This window comes from Balaenoptera acutorostrata, chromosome 20, assembly GCF_949987535.1.
Source record: "Balaenoptera acutorostrata chromosome 20, mBalAcu1.1, whole genome shotgun sequence".
Classification (NCBI taxonomy): domain Eukaryota; kingdom Metazoa; phylum Chordata; class Mammalia; order Artiodactyla; family Balaenopteridae; genus Balaenoptera; species Balaenoptera acutorostrata.
In genome coordinates, this window is record NC_080083.1 from 51,099,896 (window position 1) to 51,112,604 (window position 12,709).

At 42.7% G+C, this 12,709-nt stretch overlaps 1 protein-coding gene across 3 annotated transcripts in view; it reads left to right on the plus strand.

Annotated features, from left to right (window-relative positions):
• The window catches only part of WDR45B (WD repeat domain 45B), a 37,872-nt gene that overhangs the window by 11,800 nt on the left and 13,363 nt on the right, over positions 1-12,709 (plus strand). For 2 of the 3 annotated variants that reach the window (XM_007185921.2, XM_007185923.2), the window contains exon 3: positions 12,566-12,667. The exons of the other annotated variant lie outside the window; for it this stretch is intronic. In XM_007185921.2, the coding sequence (XP_007185983.1) occupies positions 12,566-12,667 (102 nt within the window). The remainder of the gene's footprint in view (positions 1-12,565; positions 12,668-12,709) is intronic. 3 annotated transcript variants of the gene reach the window in all.

Sequence of the window (12,709 nt, forward strand, 5' to 3'; positions counted from 1 at the left end):
TGTTTATCTTCTCAAAGAACCAGCTTTTAGTTTTATTGATCTTTGCTATTATTGTTTTCTTTGTTTCTATTTCATTTATTTCTGCTCTGATCTTTATGATTTCTTTCCTTCTGCTAACTTTGGGTTTTGTTTGTTCTTCTTTCTCCAGTTTCTTTAGGTGTAAGGTTAGATTGTTTACTTGAGATTTTTCTTGTTTCTTGAGATAGGCTTGTATAGCTATAAACTTCCCTCTTAGAACTGCTTTTGCTGCATCCCATAGGTTTTGGATCGTCGTGTTTTCATTGTCATTTGTCTCTAGGTATTTTTTGATTTCCTCTGTGATCTCTTGGTTATTTAGTAACGTATTGTTTAGCCTCCATGTGTTTGTGTTTTTTACGTTTTTTTTCCCTGTAATTCATTTCTAATCTCATAGCGTTGTGGTCAGAAAAGATGCTTGATATGATTTCAATTTTCTTAAATTTACTGAGGCTTGATTTGTGACCCAAGATGTGATCTATCCTGGAGAATGTTCCGTGCGCACTTGAGAAGAACGTGTAATCTGCTGTTTTTGGATGGAATGTCCTATAAATATCAATTAAATCTATCTGCTCTATTGTGTCATTTAAAGCTTCTGTTTCCTTATTTATTTTCATTTTGGATGATCTGTCCATTAGTGTAAGTGAGGTGTTAAAGTCCCCCACTATTATTGTGTTACTGTCGATTTCCTTTTTTATAGCTGTTAGCAGTTGCCTTATGTATGGAGGTTCTCCTATGTTGGGTGCATATATATTTATAATTGTTATATCTTCTTCTTGGATTGATCCCTTGATCATTATGTAGTGTCCTTCCTTGTCTCTTGTAACGTTCTTTATTTTAAAGTCTATTTTATCTGATATGAGTATAGCTACTCCAGCTTTCTTTTGATTTCCATTTACATGGAATATCTTTTTCCATCCCCTCACTTTCAGTCTGTATGTGTCCCTAGGTCTGAAGTGGGTCTCTTGTAGACAGCATATATATGGGTCTTGTTTTTGTATCCATTCAGCAAGCCTGTGTCTTTTGGTTGGAGCATTTAATCCATTCACGTTTAAGGTAATTATCTATATGTATGTTCCTATGACCATTTTCTTAATTGTTTTGGGTTTGTTTTTGTAGGTCCTTTTCTTCTCTTGTGTTTCCCACTTAGAGAAGTTCCTTTAGCATTTGTTGTAGAGCTGGTTTGGTGGTGGTGCTGAATTCTCTTAGCTTTTGCTTGTCTGTAAAGCTTTTGATTGCTCCCTCGAATCTGAATGAGATCCTTGCCGGGTAGAGTAATCTTGGTTGTAGGTTCTTCCCTTTCCTCACTTTAAGTATATCATGCCACTCCCTTCTGGCTTGCAGAGTTTCTGCTGAGAAATCAGCTGTTAACCTTATGGGAGTTCCCCTTGTATGTTATTTGTCATTTTTCCCTTGTTGCTTTCAGTAATTTTTCTTTGTCCTCAGTTTTTGCCAATTTGATTACTATGTGTCTCAGCGTGTTTCTCCTTGGGTTTATCCTGTATGGGACTCGCTGCGCTTCCTGGACTTGGGTGGCTATTTCCTTTCCCATGTTAGGCAAGTTTTCCACTATAATCTCTTCAAATATTTTCTCTGGTCCTTTCTCTCTCTCTTCTCCTTCTGGGACCCCTATAGTGCGAATATTGTTGCGTTTAATGTTGTCCCAGAGGTCTCTTAGGGTGTCTTCATTTTTTTTCATTCTTTTTTCTTTATTCTGTTCCACAGCAGTGAATTCCACCATTCTGTCTTCCCGGTCACTTATCCGTTTTTCTGCCTCAGTTATTCTGCTATTGATTCCTCCTAGTGTAGTTTTCATTTCAGTTATTGTATTGTTCATCTCTTGTTTGTTTGTTCTTTAATTCTTCTAGGTCTTTGTTAAACATTTCTTGCATCTTCTCGATCTTTGCCTCCATTCTTTTTCCAAGGTCCTGGATCATCTTCACTATCATTCTGAATTCTTTTTCTGGAAGGTTGCCTATCTCCACTTCATTTAGTTGTTTTTCTGGGGTTTTATCTTGTTCCTTCATCTGGCACATAGCCCTCTGCCTTTTCATCTTGTCTGTCTTTCTGTGAATGTGGTTTTTGTTCCACAGACTGCAGGATTGTAGTTCTTCTTGCTTCTGCTGTCTGCCCTCTGGTGGATGAGGCTGTGTAAGAGGTTTGATGGGAGGGACTGGTGGTGGGTAGAGCTGACTGTTGCTCTGGTGGGCAGAGCTCAGTAAAACTTTAATCCACTTGACTGTTGATGGGTGGGACTGGGTTCCCTCCCTGTTGGTTGTTTGGCCTGAGGCAACCCAACACTGGAGCCTACCTGGGCTCTTTGGTGGGGCTAATGACAGACTCTGGGAGGGCTCACGCCAAGGAGTACTTCCCAGAACTTCTGCTGACAGTGTCCTTGTCCCCACAGTGAGCCACAGCCCCCCCTCCCCCACCTCTGCAGGAGACCCTCCAACACTACCAGATAGGTCTGGTTCAGTCTCCCCTGGGGTCACTGCTCCTTCCCCTCGGTCCCGATGCGCACATTACTTTTTGTGTGCCCTCCAAGAGTGGAGTCTCTGTTTCCCCCAGTCCTGTCGAAGTCCTGCAATCAATTCCCACTAGGCTTCGAAGTCTGATTTTTGGGCTTCCCTGGTGGCACAGTGGTTGAGAATCTGCCTGCCAATGCAGGGGACACGGGTTCGAGCCCTGGTCTGGGAAGATCCCACATGCTGCGGAGCAGCTAGGCCCATGAGCCACAACTACTGAGCCTGCGCGTGTGGAGCTTGTGCTCCGCAACAAGCGAGGCCGCGACAGTGAGAGGCCCGCACACCGCAATGAAGAGTGGCCCCCACTCGCCGCAACTAGAGAAAGCCCTTGCACAGAGGCAAAGACCCAACACAGCCATAAATAAATAAATTAATTTTTAAAAAAAGAAAAAAAAATGTCTGATTCTCTAGGAATTCCTCCTCCCGTGGCCGGACCCCCAGGTTGGGAAGCCTGATGTGGGGCTCAGAATCTTTACTCCAGTGGGTGGACTTCTGTGGTATAAGTGTTCTCCAGTCTGTGAGTCACCCACTCACCAGTTATGGGATTTGATTTTACTGTGATTGCACCCCTCCTACCGTCTCACTGTGGCTTCTCCTCTGTCTTTGGATGTGGGGTATCTTTTTTGGTGAGTTCCAGTGTCTTCCTGTCGATGATTGTCCAGCAGCTGGTTGTGATTCTGGTGTTCTCGCAAGAGGGAGTGAGAGCACGTCCTTCTACTCTGCCATCTTGGTTCCTCCTCTCCGGTATTGGCCTTAAAGCATTTTATCTGAAGGAAAAAATTGGGAAAAAGACGCTAGATGCTGTGGTACGTCCTGACACAGAGGTACAGTCGTGACGCACTGTTAGGGGAAAAGTTGGAAAATAGTGCGATGGTGCCAGATGGCGCCATTGGTTTGAGTTCAGCATAAGCACACGCGTGATCTCGTTTACAGCTGGTTCTGCTTTCTGCTTTTCTGTGTTGTTTTATTTTTGTAGTGGTAATATGTATAATTTGTATAACGAGAAACAAGATATTTCCATGAAAAGAAAACTCCTCGGAAATAGAAAGAACTGGGGGTTGCAGGGCAGAGGCAAGATGAAAAGGCAGGGGGCTGCTGTCCTGCCAGGAGGGCTGAGTTCTCCCCTTTTGTATAAGAGCCTCTCAGCGGAATGGAGGTTAAGCCAACACTCAGACGTCCTTCTCCCCCATTTTATTTCAGTTTCTTTTTTTTTTCTTTTTTTGGCCAAGTTGCTTGTGGTATCTTATTTCCCTGACCAGGGATCGAACCTGAGCTCTCGGCAGTGAGAGCGTGGGGTCCTAACCACTGGACTGCCAGGGAATTCCCCCAGTTTCTCTTTTTTTTTTTTTAAGATATTTTACATTCTTTTTTTTTTCTTTTTTTTTTTTCACACACACACCCTGTATTTTATTTTTACGAGAGATAAATAGACTGACACCAAGCATTGTAAAGGGATGACCACAACAAAAGCAACAATGATTGCAATTACCAAACATGAAACACACTCACACTATGTCATAATATTCACATTCAGTCCAGTAATCCTCCACTGTAACAGCTCCTTTACTTTGCAGTGAAAATTGATTTGTATATTCTTTGCCTCTGAGTCCTTGTGGGCTTTTTTTTTTTTTAATTCAAACAGAAATTCACAAAAATTATACTCATCCTCATCAGTTCACTCAGTCCCATGTAATTAATTTTTTTTTTCATCGTGATCTTTTGTTAGCACTTTTATGAGTTCATCAGTTTTTCATTAGAGTTCTGAAAATGCTTATTCATTCAGTTTAGCAGTACAGTCAGTTACCAGAAACCTGTACCAGAAACCAGTCTTTCATGGAAAAGACTCTGACAAGTACAGTTTCTCATTTTTTTGAGGCAGGTTCTGTAGGAAGAGTGGGACCTGTCAGGTATTGATTTGTGCCTGAAGCTTTCATCAGTCGAAGTGTCCTTGGAGCCTGTCTTGTGTCCTCCATCTCTCTCTGTAGTTTAGTCTGCTGCATAGCCAGCCGCTAGGCCTGGGGACTTTTAGAGATGTGGACATTGACGAGCATCCTTGGGCACGTGTCTCTGCTGTTCTGTCAGTGAGTGACGCCTGTTGATCTTTCAGGACCAGCCCTTGAGGCCTGGGACTTGGGGGCTCTGATGGCAACCTTGGGCTTCCTTTCGGAAGACCGCCTCCTCTCCAGCTGCAGGAGGTGGGTGTGAGACACCCTTGGGGGCTGTGGCAGGTGCTCACTGGGGTGGCAGCTGTGGCCCTGGGTGGGGGTCGCTAAAAGTCCTCTGACTCTCCTGGAGTTTGGAGTCTCGCCTTTGATTGCTTCCGCTCTTCCGAGGAAAGCCTCACGTTCCGCTTTCTCTGCCTCACCAGTTGATGCTGAAAAATCTGCTTTTCTCTTTTCCTTTCCAAAGGCCAGAGGCCATAGCAGTTTACAGTGGTCAAAACTGCTGTCTTAATCCTTAACTTTTAACATCTTTGTAATCTTGACATTGATGTTTTTCTTAATTGCATCAGAGTCAGCCATAAATAGGCATCAAGGTAAAACAAAATAATTCTGATTTCGTATAATACTGTTTTTTTTTGTTGTTGTTAGAAAGAGGCTTAGAGAAAAATCATAGCCTGTATCATTTAAATTAAAACTTTTTTAAAACTTTGAAACAGAATGTAATATCCTTTTAACAAATTTTTGGTGATTTCTTCACGTGAAGTACTTCAGTTTTTGTTTTTTTCCCCATCCCACCTGATTGATTCTCTGTGTCCGGGTCACATTTCAGAGGCTGCTGCGCCTCCTGGCATTTCTTCATTCTCCCATCAGCTTGGTTACATCTTGCTAAGGGAGTGACTCGCTGCTTTTAGAACTAGAGAAAACTCATGACTCTGACAAATCCAACATTAATAAGTTTGAAGTCTCAGTGCTCGCATAGTGTTGTTTGTGTTAGTATTAAATATTCTCCCTTGGTTGGATAGTATTTAAAAAATATGTTGGTTACCTCTTGGCATAATTCACAGGTTTCTCTTAATAAATTTGATTCTAGAACTTAGTGAACCTGCACTGAGGAAATAATTACACTCCTAACAGACCCCCAGCACTCTTCATCTTGCAAAACTGAAACTCTGTCCCTATTAGACACTCCCCTTCCCCCTCCCCCAGCCCCCACCATCCTACTTTCTGACTCTATGAATTTGTCTACTCCAGGGACTTCATATAAGTAGACTCATACAGTATTTGTCCTTTTGTGACTGACTTATTTCATTTAACGTAATATCCTCAAGGTTCATCTGTGTTGTACCAGTGTTGTACCATGTTCCAGAATTTCCTTCCTTTTTAAGCTGAGTAGTATTATGTGGACGGACCATGTTTTAAGATAACCCTTAATAGACATTTGGGTTACTTCTACCTCTTGGCTGTTGTGAATAACGCTGCTGTAAACATGGGTGTGAAAATATCTCTTCACAGCCTTGATTTCAGTTCTTTTGAATGTATACCAACAAGTGGGATTGCTGGATCATGTGGTAGTCTGTTTTTAATTTTTTTTTTAATTTTATTTATTTATTTATGGCTGTGTTGGGTCTTCGTTTCTGTGTGAGGGCTTTCTCTAGTTGCGGCAAGTGGGGGCCACTCTTCATCGTGGTGCGCGGGCCTCTCACTATTGCGGCCTCTCTTGTTGCGGAGCGCAGGCTCGACGCGCAGGTTCAGCAATTGTGGCTCATGGGCCTAGTTGCTCTGCGGCATGTGGCATCTTCCCAGACCAGGGCTCAAACCCGTGTCCCCTGCATTGGCAGGCAGATTCTCAACCACTGCGCCACCAGGGAAGCCCTGTTTTTAATTTTTGGAGGAACCACCATACAGTCTCCAGTAGCAGCTGCAGTACACAGGGATTCCTATTTCTCCACATCCTTGCCAACACGTGTTATTTTCTGTGTTTTGTTTTGTTTTTTTTTTTTTTTTAAATCCTTCATGGGTTAGGTTTTTTTTTTTTTTTTTTTTTTTAAATTGCTCCTGACTTACTTATTTATTTATTTTTTTGGCTGTGTTGGGTCTTCATTTCTGTGCGAGAGCTTCCTCTGGTTGCGGCAAGTGGGGGCCACTCCTCATCGCGGTGCGCGGGCCTCTCACTATTGTGGCCTCTCTTGTTGCGGAGCACAGGCTCCAGACGTGCAGACTCAGTAGTTGTGGCTCACGGACCTAGCCGCTCCGCGGCATGTGGGATCTTCCCAGACCAGGGCTCGAACCCGTGTCCCCTGCATTGGCAGGCAGACTCTCAATCACTGCGCCACCAGGGAAGCCCTGTGTTTTGTTTTTTGTTTTTTTGATAGTGGCCATCTTAATGGTTGTGGCAGGATATCTCATTGTGTTGTTGTTTTAATTGAAGTATAATTGATTTACAATGTTGTGTTGGTTTCTGGTGTATGGCAAAGTGATTCAATTATCCATACATATATCTTCTTTTTCAGATTCTTTTCCATCATAGGTTATTACAAGATAACTGAGTATATATAGTTCCTTGTGCTATACGGCAGATCCTTGTTTACCTATTTTATTTTAATTTTTAAAATTAAATTATTTATTTATTTTTGGCTGTGTCGGGTCTTCGTTGCTGCACGCAGGCTTTCTCTAGTTGCGGCGAACGGGGGCTACTCTTCGTTCTAGTGCATGGGCTTCTCATTGCGGTGGCTTCTCTTGTTGCAGAGCACGGGCTCTAGGCACGCGGGCTTCAGTAGTTGTGGCACACGGGCTCAGTAGTTGTGGCTTGCAGGCTCTAGAGCGTGGGCTCAGTGGTTGTGGCGCATGGGCTTAGTTGCTCCACAGCATGTGGGATCTTCCCAGGCCAGAGCTCGAACCTGTGTCCCCTGCATTGGCAGGTGGATTCCCAACCACTGCGTCACCAGGGAAGTCCTACCTATTTTATATATAGTAGGGTGTATATGTTAATCCCAAACTCCTAATTTATCCCCCCCTCCCCCCGATCCCCTTTGGTAACTGTAAGTTTGTTTTCTCTATGTCTGTGAGTCTATTTCTGTTTTGTAAGTGAGTTCATTTGTATCAGCTTTTAATTATTTTTTTATTTTTACAATATTTATTTATTTTGGCTGTGTTGGGTCTTAGTTGCAGCACGCGGGGTCTTTCATTGTGGCGCGTGGGCTTAGTTGCCCCGCGACATGTGGGATCTTAGTTCCCCAGCCAGGGATCGAACCAGTGTTCCCTGCATTGCAAGACAGATTCTTAACCACTGGACCACCAGGGAAGTCCCATTTGTATCATTTTTTTAGATTCCACATATAAGTGATATATGATATTTGTCTTTCTCTTTCTGACTTACTTCACTTAGTATGATAATCTCTGGGTCCATCCATGTTGCTGCAAATGGCATTATTTCATTCTTTTTTAAGTCTGAGTAATATTCCATTATGTATATATATATATATATATATATATCTCATATCTTCTTTATCCTTTCATCTGTCGATGGACATTTAGGTTGCTTCCATGTCTTGGTTATTGTAAATAGTGCTGCTGCGAACATTGGGGTGCATTGTATCTTTTTGAATTAGAGTTTTCTCTGGGTATATGCCCAGGAGTGGGATTGCAGGATAATATGGTGAACTCTATTTTTAGTTTTTAAAGGAACCTCCATATTGTTCTCCATAGTGGCTGCACCAATTTGCATTCCCACCCGCAGTGTGGGAGGGTCCCTTTTCTCCACACCCTCTCCAGCATTTATTATTTGTAGACTTTTTGATGATGGCCATTCTGACTGGTGTGAGGTGATACCTCATTGTAGTTTTTTTTTTTTTTTTTTAAAGATTTATTGATTGATTGATTGATTGCTATGTTGGGTCTTCGTTTCTGTGCGAGGGCTTTCTCTAGTTGCGGCAAGTGGGGACCACTCTTAATCGCGGTGCGCGGGCCTCTCACTATCGCAGCCTCTCTTGCTGCGGAGCACAGGCTCCAGACGCACAGGCTCAGTAATCGTGGCTCACGGGCCCAGTTGCTCTGCAGCATGTGGGATCTTCCCAGACCAGGGCTCGAACCTGTGTCCCCTGCATTAGCAGGCAGATTCTCAACCACTGCGCCACCAGGGGAGCCCCTCATTGTAGTTTTGATCTGCATTTCTCTAATAATTAGCGATATTGAGCATCTTTTCATGTGCCTGTTAGCCATCTGTATGTCTTCTTTGGAGGAATGTCTGTTTAGGTCTTCTGCCCATCTTTTGATTGGGTTGTTTGTGTTTTTTTGTTATTGAGTTGTATGAGCTGTTTGTATATTTTGGAAATTAAGCCCTTCTCGGTAGCATCATTTGCAAATATTTTCTCCCAGTCCGTAGGTCGTCTTTTTATTTTGTTCATGGTTTCCTTTGCTGTGCAAAAGCTTTTAAGTTTAATTAGGTCCCATTTGTTTGTTTTTGTTTTTATTTCTATTACTCTAGGAGATGGATCCAAAACAATATTGCTGTGATTTATTTCAAAAAGTGTTCTGCCTATGTTTTCCTCTAGGAGTTTTATAGTATCTGGTCTAACATTTAGGTGTTTTTTTTTCTTTTGGTTTGGTTTTGTTGTTGTTGTTGTTGTTGTTTTGGGTTTTTTTGGCAGCGCCATGTGGCATGGGGGATCTTAGTTCCCCGACCAGGGATCGAACCCATGTGCCCTGCAATGGAAGTGTGGAGTCTTAACCATTGGACCACCAGGGAAGTTCTACATTTAGGTTTTTAATCAATTTTGAGTTTATTTTTGTATATGGTGTTAGAGAATGTTCTAATTTCATTCTTTTACGTGTAGCGGTCCAGTTTTCCCAGCACTGTTTATTGAAGAGACTGTCTTTTTTCCTTTGTATATTCTTGTCTCCTTTGTCATAGATTAATTGATCATAGTTTGTGGGTTTATCTCTGGGCTTTCTGTCTTGTTCCATTGATCTGTGTGTCTGTTTTTGGGCCAGTACCACAGTGTTTTGATTACTGTAGCTTTGTAGTATAGTCTGAAGTCAGGAAGTGTGATTCTTCCAGCTCTGTTCTTCTTTCTCAGGATTGTTTTGGCTGTTTGGGGTCTTTTGTGTTTCCATACAAATTAAAAAATTTTTTTGTTCTGTTTCTGTGAAAAATGCCATTGGTAATTTTATAGGGATTGCATTGAATCTGTAGATTGCCTTGGGTAGTATGGTCATTTTAGCAATATTAATTCTTCCAGTCCAAGAACACGGTATATCTTTCCATATGTTTGTGTCATCTTCAACACACTGACAACAGAATATCAGAGAAATTAAGGAAACAGTTCCATTTACCATTGCATCAAAAATAATAAAATACTTAGGAATAAACCTACCTAAGGAGGAAAAAGACCTGTACTCCAAAAACTAAGTTACTGATGAAAGAAATTGAAGATGACACAAACAGATGGAAAGATGTACCGTGTTCTCATTGTGGTTTTGACTTGCATTTCTGTATTTAATGATGTTGTCCATCTTTTCATGAGTGTTGAACACATATATCATCTTTGGAGAAATGTCTATTCAAGTCCTTTACCCATTTTTTATAATCCAGTTATTTGACTGTTTTTTGTTTTGTTTTATTATTGTAGGGTTCTAGGAGTTCTTTATATATTTTTGATATTAACCTCTTATCAGGTATATGATTTGCAGACATTTTCTCCCATTTTGTAGGTTTCCTTTTCAGTATAAGTTCTTTAACGCACAAAAGATTTTAAAGTTTCATGTAGTCCCATTGGTCTATTTTTGCTTTTTTTAAAAAAAAATATTTATTATTTGCCTGCACTGGGTCTTAGTTGCAGCATGCAGGATCTTTAGTTGTGTCATGCAGGATCTTTTTTTTAGTTGCAGCATGCGGGCTCTTAGTTGCGGCATGCAGGATCTAGTTCCCTGACCAGGGATTGAACCTGGTCCCCCTGCACTGGGAGCGTGGAGTCTTAACCACTGGACCACCAGGGAAGTCCCAGTCTGTTTTTGCTTTTGTTGTCTGTGCTTTTGATGTCATGTCCAAGAAGTCATTGCCAAGTCCAGTGCCATGAAGCTTTTTGCCTTCGATTTCTTCCAGGAGTTTTGTAGTTTTGGATCATCTTACATTTAGGTCTTTAACCCATTTTGAGTTAGCTTTTTTAAAAAAATTAATTAAGTAAATTAATTAATTAATTAATTTTTGGCTGTGTTGGGTCTTCATTGCTGTGTGTGGGCTTTCTCTAGTTGCGCGGTGAGCGGGGGCTGCTCTTCATTGCAGTGCACGGGCTTCTCATTGCGGTGGCTTCTCTTGTTGCAGAGCACAGGCTCTAGGCACGTGGGCTTCAGTAGTTGTGGCTTGCGGGCTCTAGAGCGCAGGTTCAGTAGTTGTGGCACACGGGCTTAGCTGCTCCACAGCATGTGGGATCTTCCTGGACCAGGGATCGAACCCATCGACGGACCAGGGATCCGTCCCCTCCATTGGCAGGCATTCTTAACCACAGCACCACCAGGGAAGTCCACTGAGTTAGCTTTTGTACATGATACAAGTTAAGGGTCAACTTCATTCTTCTTTGTCAGTTTTCCCAACAGCGTTTGTTGAAGAGACCGTCTTCTCCCCCACTGGTGCTCAGCATTTGTTTAATAGCCGGTTATTACAAGTTTTGCTCAGCTTTGGTCTGTTGGAGTCCATTAATCTCTTCAAGAGTGTAAAGGCCGAGGCTGAAGGTTAACCAGCAGCTAATCTCCCTGTGCCTAGTGAGTGCATCCAGGGAACCAGGTGGTGCCTGTGGTGATGGAGGCGTGTCCCGCACTGTGGGGTGAAGGATTCCTGCGCGGTCATGGGTCTGAGGGCCGCACCCTGAGCCGAGAGCGGTTTAAGGACTGAAGCATTGTCGTCCTTTGAGTTTGGGCTGTGGCCACATCCTGTTACAGCCAGAGTTACTAGAGGTGGCTTGTGTGTCACAGGACCATTAAATTGTTTATAAGGAGAGCTGTGTTCCTTGTGGATAATGTCAAGCACAGAGTCCTTTCTAAGGTTCCTACTAGGCCTCAAATTTGAAACTTCTCCTTGAGCAAGCTGATGGACTTTGAGTCCATCTTGGGTGGCTCTGACTGGACAGGTAGGAGTCAATTCTTAGGTTAACTTCTGATTTTTTTTTAAAATTTATTTATTTATGGCTGTGTTGGGTCTTTGTTTCTATGCGAGGGCTTTCTCTAGTTGTGGCAAGCGGGGGCCACTCTTCATCGCGGTGCGCGGGCCTCTCACTATCGCGGCCTCTCTTGTTGCGGAGCACAGGCTCCAGACACGCAGGCTCAGTAATTGTGGCTCACGGGCCCAGCTGCTCCGCGGCATGTGGGATATTCCTAGACCAGGGCTCGAACCCGTGTCCCCTGCATTGGCAGGCAGATTCTCAACCACTGCGCCACCAGGGAAGCCCAACTTCTGATTTTTAGAGGTTTTGTTTCTTGGCTTGCCCCTCACTGTCCCAGGAGCTCGTGGTCACAACAGACCAGAGTGGAAGCTGGGGAGACGGGGTGGGGCAGCCCTGCTGCGACAGGAACCATTCAGAGTGCAGTGTGCTTTCCTGAGCCCCACACTCCTCCTGGGGGTTCCTGTTGCTTCCCTGAGAGAGCGTGTTGGGCTTCCTTCTGTCGTGGAGCACAGCTGAAGATCTGCTGACATGTTCGTCTTCACATAATTTGTGAACATTTTTGAGCATTTCGGACTTCCAGTGGAAGAGGTGTTTAAAGTGGTGAAAAGGAATTCCAGCTTTTGCATCACAGCATAACTTTCTCAGAGCTTACAAATTTTGCTGCACCTTAAAATACGAACTCAGGTATTTCATACATTTTGCTACATTGGCTTCTTAGGCTCTTAGTGTTTACACATGAAAATACAGTTCATGATGACAGGATGCTGAGAGGTCTGAAGCTAATTATTTTCTTAGCCGGTCACTATTCTCATTTCTGATGGCAGATGCAAATTGCTGATTAAAAATCAAATTCTGACTGTTACGTTTTTACTTTTTTTCTTTTTTTTAATTGTAAAATATACATACTGACTTATTTTTATCATTTCAGAATTTCTAGAAGGAGGAGTTGGCCATATTGAAATGTTATTTCGCTGCAACTATTTAGCTTTAGTTGGTGGTGGAAAAAAGCCGAAATACCCTCCGAACAAAGGTAAAGTAATCTTGCATTTAATAATGCACCTCATGTGTAGTC